Source organism: Bos grunniens, chromosome 20, assembly GCF_055505025.1.
Source record: "Bos grunniens cultivar Pamir isolate PY7600 chromosome 20, Bosgru_T2T1.0, whole genome shotgun sequence".
Taxonomy (NCBI): domain Eukaryota; kingdom Metazoa; phylum Chordata; class Mammalia; order Artiodactyla; family Bovidae; genus Bos; species Bos grunniens.
The window spans coordinates 63,969,982-63,989,248 of record NC_141184.1 but is presented as its reverse complement, the minus strand read 5'-3'; the positions used below and the strand labels follow the sequence as shown (position 1 = coordinate 63,989,248).

The 19,267-nt window shown below is 40.6% G+C and overlaps 1 protein-coding gene across 20 annotated transcripts in view; it reads right to left on the bottom strand.

Moving 5' to 3' along the window:
* Positions 1-19,267, bottom strand: part of ARHGEF28 (Rho guanine nucleotide exchange factor 28) — a 342,857-nt gene that overhangs the window by 273,889 nt on the left and 49,701 nt on the right. For 18 of the 20 annotated variants that reach the window (XR_015148969.1, XM_086362143.1, XM_086362150.1 and 15 more), the window contains one exon: positions 3,318-3,361. Coding sequence is in view for 19 of the 20 variants with exons in the window: in XM_086362141.1 (XP_086218267.1) it covers positions 3,318-3,361 (44 nt within the window). In the remaining variant the exon portion in view is untranslated. Of the gene's footprint in view, positions 1-3,317; positions 3,362-3,929; positions 4,002-19,267 lie in introns of those variants that run through there. The other 2 variants (XM_086362151.1, XM_086362144.1) reach the window with 2 other exon arrangements.

Here is a 19,267-nt window from a genome sequence, read left to right as displayed (position 1 = left end):
TCTGTATTTTTTTGTTTTTTTCTAATTAGTTTATATTATTTGATAATTAAAAAACTTTTTTGCTCTCCGTTGGTCTGTTTAAGTGTCTTCTCTCCTTAAGCAATGCATACTGACTCTTCCCAAATCTGGTCTTAATCTGGTAGTCTAGGTTCGAAATATACCAAAATGTTGATCAACTACGAGGTTTTGAAAGCTGGAGGCATAATCCTCCCAGACATCAGACAATAATACAAAGCTCCAGTAAACAGAGCAGTCGGTACTGGCACACACCAAAAAAGACATCTGGATCAATGGGACGGAACAGAGAAATAAACTTACACACTCACAGTCAACCAGCAACAAAGGGGGCAAGAATATACAATAAGGAAGAGACAGTCTCCTCAGCTAGTGGTGCCGGGAATGCAGCTATCCAGGACAGCTGCATATAAATCAATGAAGGTAGAACAATCCCTCACACTAGACACAAAAATAAACTCAAAATGGCTTAAGGACTTAAATACAAGATGTGACACTGTAAAACTCCTAGGAGAGAACACAGACAAAACACTCTCTGACATAAATCACAGCAATGTTCTCATAGCTCAGTCTCCCAAGGCAATAGAAATAAAAGCAAAAATAAACAAATGAGATCTGATCAAACTTCAAATGTTTTTCATAGCAAAAGAAACCATAAACAAAACAAAAAGACAACCTACTGAGTGGGAGAAAATATTTTCAAATGATGCAACTGACAAGGGCTTAATTTTCAAAATATACAAACAGCTCATACAACTCAATAACAAACAAACAAAAAAAAGCCCAATGAAAAATGGGCAGAAGACCAAAATAGACATTTCTTTGAAGATGACATACAGATGGCCAATAGGCACATGAAAAAATGCTTAACATTATTAATTATTACAGAAATACAAATCAAAACTACAGTGAGGTACCACCTTACACTGGTCAGAATGGCCATCATCAAAAAGTCTACAAACAGCAAATGCTGGGGAGGCTGGGGTTGGGGTCAGGGTGGGTGGCGGGTGCAGAGAAAAGGGAACCTTCCTACACTGCTGGTGAGAATGTAAACTGATGCAGCCCCTAGAAAACACACTATGGAGGTTCCTTAAAAAAATAAAAATAGACTTGCCGTATTATCCAGTAATCCCACTCCTGGGCATTTATCTGGAGAAAACTCTAATTCAAGTAGATACAATGCACCCCTATGTTCATAGCAGCACTGTTTACAATAGCTAAGACATGGGAGTACCCTAAATGTCCACCGACAGATAAATGGATAAAGAAGATGTGGGGTGTGTGTGTATGGAATGGAATATTACTCGGCCACAAAAAAAGGATGAAATAATGCCATTTGCAGCAACATGAATGGACCTAGAAATTGTTGTACTACATAAAGTCAGAAAGAAAACAAAACATGCCATATGATAGCACTTATATATAGAGTCTAAAATATGACACAAATGTACTTATTTATGAAACAGAAACAGACTCACAGACATAGAAAACAAACTTACATCTACCAAAGGGAAAAGGGTGTGGAACAGGGATACACTAGGAGTTTGGGATTAGCAGACTCTTGCTGTTGCTTAGTCACTTAGTCACTAAATCGAGTCCAACTCTGTCGCGACCCCATGGACTGCAGCCCACCAGGTTCCTTTGCCATGGGATTTCCCAGGCAAGCATACTGGAGTGGGTTGCCATTCCCTTCTCCAGGGGATCTTCCCCACCCAGGGACCAAACCCATGACTCCTGCATTAGCAGCTGAATTCTTTACCACTGAGCCAGCTGGGATACAAGCTACTTTACATAAAATAGATGAATAACAAGGTCCCGCTGTACAGCACAGGGAACTATATTCAGTGTCCTATAATAAACCATAACGGAAAAGAGTATAAAAAAGAAAAAACTATATATATAGTTATGTGTGTGTGTGTGTATAACTGAATCACTGCTGTACGGCAGAAACTAATCCAACACTGTCAGTCAAACATACTTCAATTTTTTAAAAAGCTACAAAGTTTTATATGATGATTGGATTTTAGATCTGTTTGGTTTGAGGTAGGGGAGCAGAGTGGAAAGAATAAAGCTAAAGAGGATTAAGTTACCAAAAAAATTAAAAACTTGGGACTAAATTGGTCTAATGTAGCCTTGAACCAATCTCTTTTCTTAATCTTAATTATGGCTAGGCCAAGTCTAACCATCTATAAATCATTTTATGACCTCCAAATCACAACCTAGAGAGAACACTCTAGACACTGGGTAACCCAGAAGGCAGCTTTTTCATTATTCAGTTATCTTATCATTTTGTTTTTCTCCAGAGAATAGAGTGGAATGTGTAAGGGGGAGGGGAGGACGCAGCAAGGGAGGAGGAGGAGGAGAGAGGGAGGGCCACCTGGGGAGTGATGTGTGTGTAAGGAGAAACGAATGACTATATTTTAATTGATTTAAGATTCTATTTAAATTTGTTCCAGTTCCTTGATATTTTGTCTATTGGGGATATATATAAATTGAGATCATACTAGATCATTCTAGATTTAATATTCTTGGTGTATTTCATGAGTGGATGATGCAAAGGCTACCTGAAAGCCCAGTTCCAATGCATACAACCCACGCCCACCCGCCACCAACACAGGTTCCAAGAAGACGTTATGCCTAAAATAAGGAAGGTAGAGAAATCATCTGTCATTTTCTATGTGGGGAGACAACTGGTTCACTTCTGTTACACCTAGTAACTGCCTTCAGGAACAGAATCCTCTGTCAGCCCAGAAGGTGCATCTGATCAGGAACCTCACTGGCTTCTCTGCCCACACAACCCCCACCACCACCTATATATGTATGTCCCAGTACTTTTGCCTTTGAATTCCTATTTCATGATTTTACCTTACTATCATGTTACCAACTATCATTGAACCCCTCTCCTCCAAAGATACACACAGAAAGCATTCTTGGTTATTATCAGCATATCATATAATAATGTGTTCAAAAATCATCCACAGAGATAAACTGAATATTTTTGAGTCCAGAAGTTAATACAGTTAAGCATTGGTTGTATAGTGGTGAGCAGAGCTGCCTTCCAGAAGTTATACAGTTAAAAGTTACTCAGGAAAATACCATTAAAACCTAGACTTTGGAACCAGGAGTCAACCAGTTTTAAAAGTTTCCATGCAAAAACTTGAACTAGACAGTAATGCTGTGTGCGACTTTTTTAAAACTCCCAACTCAACAGTAACCAAGACATTTCTTCCCACTTTGGTCCCGTGGCTTTCAAGTCCAGGAATGAGCCACTTAGGCCTGCAGCCCAGGGCTTAGGCACTTACATACAGAGGTACTTCGCTGCAGTTCAGCTCCATGGTTTCCGCATCTGCAATGAAAATAACAAACAAGAGAGTTATTGGAGGAGTCCCCGTGTGACCAACCAGTAGAGCTGTATCCTGCCTTTCAGCTAACATCATGGAGGGAAGAGATACCCACTAGATAGGAAAACTGCAGAGTCAAAACTAAGAACAAAGGAATAAGATGCTCTCCGTATAAAATAACTTCCCCCCTTTCTTCTTTCACATGAATATCTACAATAAGGAAAATCTATCACCCCCAACATTATCCCACTGACTGCTCCCAAACAGAAATTGTCAATATATTTCAGAAAGCCAAGAAAGGCCAACACAAGCATGTGGCAAGTTTTGCTTTAGTTAATCACTTAGGCTACTCTGAGGTCAGAATCCACTCCTGGCTGGACGGGGCAGGAGGCTATGGGTGACAAGACAGATCTCGGACCTGCTACTCAGGACCTGAAAGCTTTCTCCGGAGGGAGGCAGCCCACTGTCAGGCTAACCAGCCTCTCCACTAGCTGTAGACACCCCATCTGCACCCAGAAACCAGCTAGCAGCTTAGACAAAAGGAGCATCATTTAAATGAGGTTCACTGAACACCTTCAATGGGCTCAGCATTGCACAAAGATGACCAGGAAACGATCCACTCCTCACAGAGCTCACAGCTGAACGGACACCTAAAGATGGGAAGAAAGTGAAGAGTGGGCTGCATGTGAACTCTGAGGAGGGCCGACAAGGAGACTCATGGCCCCCATCACCTCTCCTCTCTCCCCCCACCCACCTGCGTCCTCTGGGACACAGTTCTGCTCACCAGGCCAAGCCTGGCTCTGGTCCCCAGGCCACCACCAGCTGCAGTACTTTGGGGATGTCTCTTAAGAAGGCAGACACGGAGCACCTGAACTGTGATTTTGAGTACAGTAATCCCCAGAGGACACACGTGACCCAGAGGACAAATACAAAGATTTCTATTTTATTTCTTTATAAAATCATTTAGCTCACATTTTACTAATAGTTCATAAACATGCTGGCGCTGGCCACCTTCCTGGGTCACAAGTTACCTTCCATGACTCATCTGGAGAGAAGACAGAGGGCATCACAAGGCCGAGGGGTTGAGAGCTGGGCCCCGCCTTGGTCCTCGTTTTCAACACTTTGGGCCCCGTGGCAGTTCATGTGGACACACTTAAATGGGCTTACAGGCTATCGTTAACAATTTTTAATGAAACTAACCTCATAAATTGGATGAATGGTTTAAGGAGTCCAGAAGAAAGTTCAAATTAAAAATAAAAATAACCACAAAAATAACAAAACTGAGACTCCCAATCCCAAAAGGAATTGTTCATCAGCTACACTATAAAATAAAAATAATGACCAACCTGAGAGCATTGACAAGTACATGCCCCCAAGATTCAAAATGATCAAGAAGGCATTTAAAATATGAATGTAGGACCTCCCTGGTGGTACGGTGGATGGGAATCCGCCTGACAGCGCAGGGAGGGGTTGATCCCTGGGCCAAGAAGATTCCACATGCTGAGCAGCAACTAAGACCCTGTGCCACAACTGCTGAGCCTGTGCTCTAGGGTCCAAGGGCCACAACTACTGAAGCCCGTGTGACTAGAGCTGTGCTCCACAAGAGAAACCACCATAATGAGAAGCTCGCACAACGCAACTAGAGAAAGCCCACAGTCAGCAACAAAGACCCAGTGCAACCAAAAATAAATAAATAAAATTTAAAACATGCAGGGCTTCCCTGGGAGGCTCAGCTGGTAAAGAATACGCCTGCACTGTGGGAGACCTGGGTTCGGTCCCTGGGTTGGGAAGATCCCCTGGAGAAGGGAAAGGCTACCCACTCCAGTATTCTGGTCTACAGAATTCCATGTACCATATAGTCCATGGGATCACAAAGAGTCGGACACGACTGAGCGACTTTCACTTTCAAATGAACGTATATCCACAGCACATGTACCATGACTCTCACACTAAATGTATGCTGTGTCTCAAAATACTAGTCCTCTTTCACCTGTTAACAGTCATGCCATACACAATTCCAATCTTTTATAAAACTTTACTGAACTTGATAATAAAATCAGAAGATTCTTTGAAGATTTCTACTTAATAGTAAAAGAAATGAATGCACTCTATGGTAAGCACAGTGCTAAGAAAAAATAGCTGAAACACAGAGTCAAAAAACACAAAGTTAAAAACTAAAGCACGTTCCTTTAGGAGCGAAACTTTTAAAACAGAATGTTCTAAGAAACCCATTAGGACAAATTAAGCTGTGTGGAAGACTTGCCATAGAGTTAGAGAAAAGTACAGATGGTATTAGATTTTGTCTGATAAAATACATTTAAAAAGTCACTTTGGGTGAGAATATGAAGATTTTCTGAAGAGTGAATTACTGCTTCAGTAAATAATGTTCAAAATACCACCCTGATGGGGCAACTTCTCAGATAGGAAGTTTAAAAAGCACAAATGCAAAATCCATTCACTGTGTCATTCACGGGTGAGATATCGTAACAAAGAACCTGAAGCCAAAAGCACACAGTTTGCCAGGATGTCAGTGTGGTTAATTTTATAGAAATAAGACCTTTAAACACGGTCAAATCTTTACAGCCGCTGCTGCAACAAGACGGAAATGACCATAAAAATCTTTACCACATTAAAGGGTGTTGGTTATATCGCAACAAAGTACTTTAAAAAGTTGCCAACCGTGTACCACCTAATCTTCTAACAAAAATAGAAGTGTTCTAAACTTTTGCTGGGTTTTCTAAGATTAAAACTGGCTGTTTACAGCAGATTTTTCTTAAAATATTTTTCAAATAAATATCCTATCCCTTCTAGAAAGGGGTGATATTTAATAAGTGAAAAAGAAAAGGCATCTCAAAAGAAACAGGTTATAGACAGTATACACCATCATAAAAACATGCTGAAAAAGTATTTGTATGTTTTTATTTTGTGATTTTGATGCAAAAATTATTTAAAGTTTGCCATCTACTAAAGCCCTCATACACACATGCTTTAAATTTTGGGGAAAGGCTTTCTAATATACTTTTTTAACCTTGCCAAATGTTTCATGGGTTTTTTTTCCTTTTTAATGCAACAACTTCTGATTAATTTGCAGGAAGAATGATTAACATCAGGAAAAATGGGAATTTACTAGCTACATTTAAACAAACTCTTATATAATTGTTGGATGGGATTAAAATATAAATCCCTTTATTTATAAGTACACCCAGCACTCACTTCTTCAATTAGAGTCTTTTTTACCATAGTATGGTATCCTTTCCAGCTATGACACTTCAAAACCAATTTCAAAATAAACAGTACTTGGAACCAGACATTCAAGCCAAAGTACTACACAGCATTAAAATTACTAAGCATAGATTTTCAAAACAGTGGCACATTATCACTGTATTACTCTGCCATGTATTACATGTCAATGCTTTTAGTGAGAACAAAAGGGGCTATTAAAATTTTTTTTTTACTACAATGTTTAACCTTTACAGCTTTTTAGATTTGAGGTATGTTTTAGAATATACACTGTTACAGTAGTTACTGTCGTTCGGTCACTAAGTCATGTCTGAGTCTTTGCAACCCATGGACTGCAGCACGCCAGGCTCCCCTGTCCTTCACTATCTCCCGGAGTTTGCTCAAATTCATGTCCGTGCTACAGTAGCATGTTTTATTAATAAGTACATTAAGTAAGGGATACACGCTAACATTTCATACTTAAGGGTACAGGACAACATTTTGAAGCTCAGCTCTATAAAGTAAGCAAGCCTTCCCCACAATGGTTAGGCTGCTTTGCCCAAGTCCTCCTCCTCTGTGTTCAGTAGACTAAGGCATGACCTGTGGAGTGCAGGGCGCTCACCAGAGCCTCTAGAGTTGTGTGTTTATCCAGTGAAAAGGCCCACGTGGGCTGAAGTGCAGTCCAGAATCCAACCTGGCACAGCTCTGTGAAGGATCCAGGGTCTGCAGTCAGTACAAGGCCCACTTCATCAAACGCCTGCCTCAGCTTTGGACTATAATTATCTCAGACGAAAAGCAAAACATCAAGGGCTAAACAACATATTTACATTTCACCTGATATTTAACAACTCATATTTTATTATGTTTACCTTTTGCCTGTTTTCAGTGAAGACAGTTAAGAACCATTTTGAGCAGCAGTTTTCTTGTTTTCCAGAGAAACTATATTTCACTGCTTGAAAAAATAAACTAAAACCAAAACCCCCACAGTTCTCAGCCTCAATTCCAACACTTATAAAACCTCTATTAGGATCACCTACTTAAGCTGTAAATAAAAAAGTTCAAAGCAAATATATCCTCAAATAAAACTTCAAACCAAATCAGATATTAAAAACTATATCCTCACTTTTCTGAAATTAATTCCTCTGTTATAGCTAAAAGCAGTAACCTCTGTGTTCACTTGCAGAGCTGCATGGTGAAATGAGGCCACACCTCCTTTTACATCAAGTTTAATGATAAAAAATTTGTATTTGCTAAACAAGTCACAATTGCCTAAGTTCTTCACATGCTGTAGCTTTGCAGTATGTAAGTCAAGTGTCATGCGCTGTGCTTCATTTTCTAACGCTTGAGTTCTCCACCTGTGATTTCAAAAATTGAGACTCAAGTACTTTTATATCGTACTGCACTTTTTTTTTAATATTTGAGAAACTGAAGAGCCAATACAGTTCTAGTCTTGCTGGCAGACACCATGGACTAATTGGCCACAACTTTTAATTTTACTCCCCAAAGAGGAAACAATCTTGTGAAAAGATCATCAAGAAACAAAAAATTCAATATTTTAGATATTTTTTGAAAAATATATACTATTCCAGTATCTTTGATTGCTAGTTAACTCTAAAGAAAAATATTAGACTGTTTTCAACAGGTGAAAAGAATATTTTAATGTTTAAAAATAACATTTAACTAATACAGAAAAAAATCAATTCTTTGAAGTTCTGGGTTTCCCAAGTTTTTGCATCTAAATGAAATATTCTAAGACTGAGTCAATATAAAACCATGGCTAATTTTGTCTTCAACATGCTAAAAACTGGTGTGTATGCCTCTCACACAACCTATTAACAGATAAAGATCAAATATTTATCAATACTATAAACAACTACATTTAGAAGGATAATGGTACGTGAAGTACTGCATTAAGTATTTTACCAACATCATCTTAGAGAATCCTCATGGCTGCAGTTGTTCAATCGCTAAGTCATGTCTGACTCTTTGTGACCCCGTGGACTGCGGTACTCCAGGCTTCCCTGTTCTTCGCTAATTCCTGGAGTTTGCTCAAACTCATGTCCACTGATTCAGTAGCATTGAGAAAATGCTACTTAGTTACCTAAACCTTCATTTACAAGTCCCTCCAGTTACAATGTTAACTGCAAAGCAAGTTACCTAAACAAAAATATTTAAATAAACAGACCACTTACAGAATTACAAGCAACAGCCTCCCTGTTCATTCTTCCCCCCACCAGCATCTACCCTCTAGCAATTTTATCCTGTACACCAAAACTTCTTCTATAGCTGTATGCTTTGGAAAGCAAATAATGCTGAAAATAATGCTGGAAATCTTTTTTTAAGCATGAAATAAGGTTAAATAAAATTGAGAAGAGAGTTTGAGTACTGGAGAACTTCAAGTCACATACAAAACTATGAATGAGAACGTGACAGAGATCCATCAACAAGTAAAAAGAAATAATCATAATAAGATAAAAGCTTAAAGACAGTAATTTCAACAGTAAAGGAATACAAGTACCTTCTTCCCACCTAGGAGAAAATAGAAGACAATCTTGGGTGTTTCTAACAAAAATGACCCTCATAATAATGCTTTGCAATCAAATAAGACAACACCAATGTCCGACTGTATAAGTTGTGCCAAAAAAAAAAGTCACAACCTCCTTCAATTAATCTCTCACACACACATGATTCACCTTATGTTCCTTCTAAGAGTCAACAGAGCTGAAAACTAACTGTGTAATAGGTCACCCTGAACAAGGCTAGGCTGGTATTTAAGCAGCCACTCCAGAACGGTAAGCTCTAGCCATGATGCTCTGCTGCCTTTCAGCCAAAGGAATAAAATATAAATTTTATAAATATTTTCAGAATTTCATTTTCAAAAACTAGAACCCCAGGCAAATCTCTTCTCCACCACTGTTACCTCTGAATTGTGGTCCCCATTTTAAGGAGCTTCACTTTAAAGGGCCTTCCTGATACCTGCCCTCTTCAGCTAGAAGGGCCTCCCGCACCCCTGTCTCCACTTCACACGGGCAAAGAAAAGCTCAGCAAAGTTGTGCCATGTGACTGAGAATGAAGCCAAGAGGCTAACTGTGGCCAAGGCATGTGGATCCAGCCTGTCTGACCCCAGAGCCCATGCTCTCCTTGGCCTCAGCACAGTCCTTTTGTAACATTACTACAATCTGAAAGACAGAAATTCATTTGGCTAAAAAGCTGTAAGAACCTCATAGCAAGGAATATAGGCTCAGAAACAGACTGTGTTTGAACACCAGTTCTACCCTATTCTGTGTGACTCTGGGCCTGTTACTTACCTCCCTTCCCTAGGCCATGTGTCAAGTAGAAACAGTAACAGTACCTACCTCTTAAGACTGTTGGGATGATCAAGAGATTTGATAGAGTAAAAAGAGAAAACACTTAATGGGCACGCAATAAATCCTAGCTGTAACTATCATTTATCATCATTGCATATTACAATGCATACATGCTCAGTCGTGTCCAACTCTCTGCGACCCCATGGACAGTAGCCCGCCAGGTTTCTCTGCCCATGGGATTCCCCAGGCAAGAACAGTGGGGTGGGTTGCCATTTCCTTCTCCACGGGATCTTCCCGACTCAGGGATCAAACTGGTGTCTCTCCCATCTCCTGCAGAGGCAGGGGGATTCTTCACCACTAGTGCCGCCTGGGAAGTCCAGTCATTGCATGTGAAGCATACACAAAGGCTTTTTTAAGCATTTGAATCTTTATTTCAAATAAAATCATTCAGAACCTCTACATATTAGACTGATCAAAATGATTTGGCAGTAATTGGGGTGAAAGGGTAAGAACGAGGTCTATTCAGCTCAGCCTCATTCTGGCGGCCCCAAAGAATTCCCAGGTATCAGGAATTCTGAAGAGCACTGTACCACATCACTATAATACTGTCAACCTCCACAGGATTTTTCATTAATTTTTTTATTTGGCTGCGTTGGGTCTTGGTTACAGGATGTGTGATCTTTAGTTGTGGCACGTGGGATCTTTCACCGAGGTGCACGCACACTCCAGCTGTGGTGTGTGGGCTCAGCAGTTGTGGCATGCAGGCTCCAGGGTACATGGGCTTCGTTGCTCTGCGCCATGTGGGATCTTAGTTCCCCAACCAGGAATGAACCTATGTCCCCCTGCACTGCAAGGCAGATTCTTTACCACTGGACCACCAGGGTAGTCCTAATTCCACAGAATTTTATCTGATTTTACAGAACCAAATATTCCCCCTCCACTTTGAAACTTCAAAGAGCAGAGAGCAATTACTATTGGGGTAATTCTATTGCTACCTTAGTTTGAAACCTGTGGCACTGGAGACGGAAATCTTGATTCACTGCTCCTTCAGTGAACCTTGGAGTGTAGAATTTTAATTGTATTTCACAACTGTTATACTAACAGGAGGAGAGAAGATCAGTTAAACTGGAGGTAAGTCTAAGTAAAAACCTTCCATGCCAACACAATGGATGGGCAGGAAAAAAGCATTTTAGAATAAACCTACTGCTGAATACACAGCAGTGTCTACAGACCTGCTTCAGACTGGAGTTATCTACCTGATTTGTGCAGGTCTAAGCAGCTTTATGTGAAAGAGTAGAATTACTTGGTGAACTCAGTCTGGGGAAATGTCTGAAGATTAGAAAGCAGGCAACACAATAACCATTCAAAAGGATCTCATTAATTCCAACGACTGGGGGTGGGGAGGAAGAAGGGGAGCCAGTCAGTCTGAAATGGGACAGCCTAAATTAGAGGACGTTTGTAAAGTACAAAGAGGAGCAGGAGCTAGCTGCTAGCAAAATGTTCCGCCAAACCAGTCACACTTGCTTGTATTTCACAGGATGTATCTGCACACAGAGTGATTAAGCCCTCAAAAAGCTTTTTTATACATCAATGGAACATTCCCTTTACTGGCTCACTTTTGCTATTAATCTGTTTAGTGTATCCTTCATAGTCAATGCAAAGCTCAATCACTCAAGCATCGCGGGCAAGTTCCATCTCATCAGGGCATCAATGTCCTTATTAGCAACACAGCTCTAAAGCTCCTCTCTCATGTCAAAGTCAATTCACTGCACAACACTATGCAGGCTGTCATGGGAGGGATAATAAAATACATAAAGTGTATATATATATATATATATATATATATATATATATATATATATATATATAAAATACTGTCCCTAGCATGGATGAGCTTACAACCTGGCCAGGATAAGATCTATAGCCATGAAAAGTTAAGGGTAAAGGAGTAACACCCCTGAGCTGGCAGAACACGATAGTATAGGACGAGCATGAAGCGATAAATGAGTTACATACACAGAACGAGAGAAAGGAGGATTCAGCATGAAGACAGACCTGGATACATGATATTTTTATGAAACACTGAGGAGTTAGATAAATTAGAGTAACAGGTCTAGAAACCAGAGGGAGTAAAGGTCACTGGCCTCTTATGTTAACACACAATTCATCCCCAAAACAACACATACTAAATCTGCAACAAGGACTTCCCTGGTGGTCCAGTGGTTAAGAACATGCCTGCCAGTGCAAGGGACGTGGGTTCAATTCCTGGTCCAGCAAGATTCAACGTGCTGCAGGGCAACTGAGCCCACATGCCCTAGAGCCCGCGCTCTGCAACAAAAGAAGCCACGGTCATGAGAAGCCTGCATCTCTGCAACTAGAGGGTAGCCCCACTCACCACAACTAGAGAAAAGCCCACGCAGCAACAGCAGACCCAGCGCAGCCAAAATTTTAAATAAATAAATAAAAATCTGCAACAAAAGTGAACAACAGACTTCCAAGGGGCGAGACTCCTTTGCCAAAGACCTAACAACATTCCTAATTTCATGTTTGCTTTGAGTCAGAATGTAAACAAAATACACTCCAGTTTTTCCGACAATGAGCTTTTTACTTTTCCATCTTAATGGAATGCATGATCAAGTTTAATACAACTAACTGATGCTGACAGTTCTCTGCTTGGGCACAGATCATGATCATATCAAATTTATCAACCCTTGCTTCACCACCAGCATCTCATTTCTATTTTCTTATTGTGCACTCATCTTTATAAAACAAGGAAATGGAGCAAGAAAAATAAGTCACGTATTGTAAAGAGCCATGCTACTAAAACTGACCTGGCAGGTGTGAAATGCCCACAAGTTCACTCATTTGCTGATGCCTTAAAGCTCAAATTCAATACAAGAAAGACTGTTTTCTTGGCAGAGCTGTTCAGCCCAAGAAGTTTAAAGCAGCAATCTGGCAATGTATCCCAGAGTAGTCAAGAAAAATATTGCTGAGAAAGAGGCATTTGAGTTAGGTCCTCAACAGAATAAAGCCTGGCTAATATAGCTTTCTCTTATTTTGTAAAGTATAGAGTTTCTCCACTTTTTACTTCAACAAAAGAAAAATAACTCTCCCCAGAGTCTTCTGCAGGATTACTGCAAATTAAGTGGATTCATATGACTTATAGTTCATTGATGAACTTTATAGAGTCTGTGAACACCAAAAATTTAGGTATGAAATTTTGTGTGATGTGCATTTTTCTGACAAGAGTTTATAGCTTTCAGATTCTCAAGGGACTACTGGACATTAAAGACTAAGACCTCTTTTTTTTCCATCATGCTAGACATCAAAATTAAAAAGTGTTCCTCTGTGAAAGCCCAAGTGAGGGAGATCAAAAGGCATGCTGCAGACTGGGAGAAAATACCCAACAAAGGACTAGGATCTAGAATATATTAAGAACGCTCAAACAATCCAGTTGGAAAATGGACGAAAGACATGGACGTTTCACCAAGAGGATATTTGCATGGCAAATAAGGTCATGGGAAGACGTTCAACATCATTAACCACTTTAGAGATGCAAATTAAAACCACCATGGATATTAACTGGATTTACTGTGGTGATCAATTCACAATACAATCAGTCTCCCATATCCGCAGATGTGGAACCTGAAGATACAAAGGGCTGACTGCACTACACCATTTCATGCAAGGGACTCGAACATCCACAGATCTGAGTGTCCACCAGTGGGCCTGGAACCAGTCCTCCACGAATACCAAGGGATACCTGTATATACATATAAGGAATGATTGTGTTTTATACCTGAGACAAATACTATGTTCTAGGTCAATTAATTCAAAAAGAGAACTTTGGTTCATGTATTGGAATGCTACACAGCTGTTATATCTACTATAGAAAGAAATACTTAATGCCTTGGAAAGATGTTCATTCCAAGTTAAATTTAAAATGAAAGTTATTTAAAACATATAGTGTAATCCCATTTTTGCAAATAATATATGTACACAATATGTATACAAAAGACATGAGAAGGCTATAAATGTGAAAAAAAATCAAAAACCACACACACATAATGAAATATCAATATAGCATTCAAATGGCTATAACAAAACACAGTGCATAACCAAATCTTGGAAAGGATGTAGAGATACTAATCACTTACACATTGCTGGTAAGAGTGCAAAATAATATAGCCATTCTGGAAAACAGTTGGGCAGTCTCTTAAAAACTAAATACACGTTGCCACCAGTAATTCCACTAATGGGTATTTCCTCCACCCCCAGAGAAATAGAACTTTATGTTCACAGAAAAACCTGTATGCAGCAGCATTGGTAATAGCCTTATCTATAACAGCCAAAAACTAGAATCAGCCCAGATGTCTTCAACAGTTGAACGTTGAAGACAGCACAGTCTGCTGTCTGTATGCACACTTATGTGTGTACATGCCTAAGTCAGCAATATATACTACTCAGAAATTAAAAGGAACTGACTATTTACACGCCATGGATCAATCTTTAGGAAATTATGCTGATCGATAGGAGCCGATCCCAAAAGGTCACAGACCATAATCCCACATATATAATAACATTTTTAAATGAGAAAAATTAATGGACAACAGATTAGTAGTGGCCAGAGGCAGAATACAGTATTGGGAGGGGTAAGGAGGGAAGGTGGTCATGATTATAAAAGGGTTCAGAACCATTCAGTATCTTGTCTGTGGCGGTGAATGCGTGAACTTACACAGGTGATAAAAAAGGATGCTGAAATTTAAGATCACAGAGACTAGTAAATATAAGTAAAACTGGGAAACCTGAATAAGATGAGTACATTGTATCATTGTCAATATCAACTGATCTTAGTAGTAGTAGCAGTTAGAGGCTCCACTCTTTGCAACCCCACAGACTGTAGCTCACCAGGCTGCTCTGTCCATGGGATTTTCCAAGCAAGAATACTGGAGTGGATTACCATCTCCTCCTCCAGCGGATCTTCCCAAGTCAGGGATTGAACCCGGGTCTCCTGCATTGCAGGCAGCTTCATTACCATTTGAGCTGTAGGGCAATTGAGCTTATTATAGTTTTATAAAATATTACCATTGGGCAGAGAGTATAAAGGTTTTCTACAGTGTTTCTAGGGCACTCAGCAGTAAAGAATCTGCCTGCAATGCAGGAGACGTGGGTTAGATTCCTGACTGAGGAAGATCCCCTCAAGAAGGAAATGGCAACCCACTCCAATATTCTTGCCTGGGAAATCCCATGGACAGAAGAGTCTGGTGGGCTACAGTCCATGGAGTTGCAAAGAGTCGCACACAACTTAGCAACCAACCAACAACTAATAGTATTTCTTATAACTGAATGCGACTGTACAATTAGCTCAATAAAACTGTCAATTTGAAAAGTCATGTTAGAATTTATGTATCCTAATCGATTTTCTCTTTTGCAGTGGCTACCATAGGTGGTCCACAGCCCCTCACCTCTCACCGTCATTTTCCAATGATATTGCTACTGCTTAAAATATTTTTAGGATTCTTTCTCAACCTGTGACATGTTTTGATTATTCTGTGTGACAGCTTTAAGAATAAGTTTCAAATTTTAAAATGTCAAAAGAAATTCAGAACTATGTTAGAGAAGAAACAAAGTGAACAAAGAAGTGAACAAAGTAGGAAATACTATTTATGGGCAAGAAACAAAGTAACTAAGTCATGAAAGTGGTTCTCTTTTGTGGAGTCACCGGCTTAGTTTAAGCTTGTGAGATCCAAGATTAAAAAACCACATACTTCTGATTGAAAATCCCTTCTAGAGGCAATGTGAAGCCAAAGAAGTATTTGAAGTGAGGCAGTAACTTACCTAAGGTCGTCTTGTCACAAGGTTGACCCAAAGACTATAGAGACAAAAGAAAGTAGCTGGGGGAATAGGCGCATGGAAAATTCTCCTGATAACTTAGGAGCATGGCTACTGAGATGTTAACAAATCCAACCACAGGTGGAAGGCCCCACCTCCCCCATGGCTTTCATCTGCATTTCAGACAGCAAACTGTGGCTTTACACCACCCCCATCCACCTCCCCATTCCCAACTAGGTTTTATACGGTCTCTGCAGGAACATAAAGGTACTCTCCACCTACTAACCACAAAAATTACATTCTTAAACCAGAATAGCTAGATTACTGCACCCAATTCTAAACTATAAGACTAGTGGACAAATGAGTAAAGCCTGGAAAAATTCTCAAATGATGCTTTCACATTTAGAAATATGACCTTAATGATTAAAAGCAATGAAGCTTAACCTCAGAGAAACAGCTAGTTTCTAAATGTTTCATTTAGTTTAGCACATTTACTCCAAACTTCCTATATATGCTTAGTACTCATAAAAAAAAAAAAAGTATAAATGTCTCCCTTCAAATGTCTATCAAATCTATTTGAAAAGAAAGGGTATACTGATATGAAACAGGCAAATAAGCTAGAGGAACAGGTAACTGTATACCAAGGAAAACACAACCATTCACTTTCTCTATAAATACTGTTAGGTAGTTAGAATAGGGAAAGTGAAGTTGCTCAGTTGTGTCCGACTCGTTGCAACCCCATGGACAGAGGCGCCTGGTAGGGATTTTCCAGGCAAGAATACTGGAGTGGGCTGCCATTTACTTCTCCAGGGGATCTTCCCAACCCAGGGATCGAACCCAGGTCTCCTGCATTGCATGCAGACGCTTTACCGTCTGAGCCACCAGGGAAAAGGAGTTCAAAATGGTGGTGGCTAAAAGATAAGGAAGAGAAAAGCCCACGAAAATAGAACAAAGGAAGGCCCGAGGACCGGAGTGAGGACCTCAGGTAGAACAAACAGCACTCCTGGCTAACCCAATTTACACAGGGCAGGGCCGGGGGAGGGAAACATATAAAAAAAGGAGCCAAAGGGCTGGGGCTCTCTCTCTCTCCTCCCCCCGACCCACACATGCTGGGGCACTCTTCTCTTCGCGTCTTTGGGTCCACACGCCCTCACACATCAGGGATGGATTTTCCTGTTATTATCTAAATAAAATAGAGCTGTAACACGGAGCTGTAACACTGATTTGTCTAAGAGCTATAACACGGTCTAAGACCCGAGAGCTGTGACACGCCAAGGGCTTTAAGGTCCGTCACTCCAAATCTTTGTTGTGACGAGACAGAATCGAGGAGCATACACTCGCCTGACAATACTTTTATTGAGTGTCTATTATATCCTAGGTACTGGGGATGGAGGGATGAGTTCTTCCTAGAGAAACTGCCAGCCCAGCGAGAAAACGGAAAACAATGAGAATATAAAATGTGTGGGATTCTGCGAATCCAGGGAGATAGAAATGCTCAAATCACTCAGCAGCTGAGGTATCAGGCATGGTTCCCCAAGGAGATGAGGCCTAAGCTAAGTCTTAAAGAATACATACAACTGCTTGTTACTAAGGGCATTCCTACTTAGAAAAGCATTTGGAAATGAGGGCAGAGCATGTCTGGTTCTTATGTGACTGAGTTGGTGGGGCAGGGGAGGAGCAGAAGAGGGAAGGGAACTGCTTCTGGCATTCAGCATTGGGAACCGTGCATGCTGAGCATTCAATAATACTGGACTGATTGTGCTCAAAGAACTGTCCCACCCAAATGCCAATAGCGACCCTTGTTGAAAATCACTGACGTTCACCAGGTAGACGGTGAAATGGGAGGACATTTCAAGTAGAAGAAACAGGAGTAACTACACAGAAGCATTCAAGAAAGGGTTATTCATGGAGCTACAAACACCTCCAGGACTACTGAAAGTATGCATAGGGCAGTGGTGGGAGAGAAAGATGGAAAATTTTTCCAGGCCCCAATGTTACGTCATACTAAGTAACATGAACTTAAAGCCAATTAGTGGCTTTAGGCAACAGAGGCAAGCAACCCAAATTGCGTGTTAGAGAGATCTCTGTGACGCAGGGCTAAGATGAACTGAAAAGAGAGAGACCAAAGTCAGGGAAGTCAAGCAAGAGACCATTGCTATTGTTCAGGTGAAAGACAGTGAGAGCCTGATGCAAAGCAATGTTTTAGGGAGGACAAAGAAATGTGAGAGATTAAAGAACAAAATGAAAAGGCCTTGGTGCTTAACTAGATGTAGGGCATAAGGACCAGGAGGAATGAATCTATGGGAACTCCTTGGTTCCTGGCTTAGACAATGGGAAGACGGTGCCACTGACCAAGAAGGGGAAAGTGAAAGGGGAGGCAGATAGATGACTTGGAGAAAGAAATAAAAATGAGTTCTGGCCGTTAAGAGCTTGAGATGTGATGACTGGTGTCCAAGACAGGTCAAAAGCAGGGACCTGGAGTTCAAGAAAGACGTCTGGGCTGGAGAGAAAGATTTTGATAATACAGTAACAGTAATTAAAGTCATTTGGGAGTAAATGAGATGGAGTAAGGAAGTGGATACACACAAACTCAAAAAGGGCTTAGAACAGAAACTTGGAGAACTCCAAGAGAAACGGAGAGGAAGGAGAGCTCACAAAAGGCACTGAGGAACAGAGAAATAGGGCTGACATTTACGGAGCTGTACTAGACAATTTTCATCCAGTCCTCACAAACATATGGAGTACCTTCCGCTATTGTCCCCATTTTACAGATGGGAAAAGTAAGGCACAGAGAGGTTAAACACTTTGCTCAAAGGCACACAACTAAATGGTAGAATGGAAATTTAAAACCAAGCAGTCTTGTTCCAGATTCCACACTCCCAACCATCTATTACCATGTTAGAAATTTAGAAGGGGACAAATGTGACAAAATCCAAGAGAAATGAACAAGGGAGCAAAAGCTGTAAAGCAAAGTAAGATAAGAACTGAGAAGGAACACTTGAAGCCGAGATTGGAGAGGTCGCTGGTCTGCCTGGCCACACCCATGCTGGAAGGAGCAGCCTAATGAGAGCAGTGCAGCAGTAACCAGGAGGCGAGGAGTGGAGAAAGTAATGTTAAACAGCAAATGCTTTAAGAGTTTAGGAAAATGAGAGAGCTTTGCAGTTGAAGTTGTTAGAAAAGACTCTGCCTGGTGTGTCTCTCAAGCTGTGTCTCAGAAAGGAGGAACAGACTGAGAACTGGGGTTCAAATGTTTTCAAAAGCCACGTCAAAAACTGTTTTGTTACTGTGACTAAGATCCATCTATACCCCTGGGCTCCTGTGATCTGAACAAACGTGACCCACCTATGATAAGAATAATAACTACTGAGTACGCACTAGTTTCTTTTCTATGTTGGCCGTCTGCGGCGGCTTCCGAGGATTCTATGTACTTCCTTTTTTCCTCCCCCCCGAGATGTCGTGGTAACTTTATGGTCCCACTCCAAACCGAGATGCAACTGAACTATCTTTAGTAACTCTCCTTCCAATGACATATTAGACAAAGTCTTGTAGCGA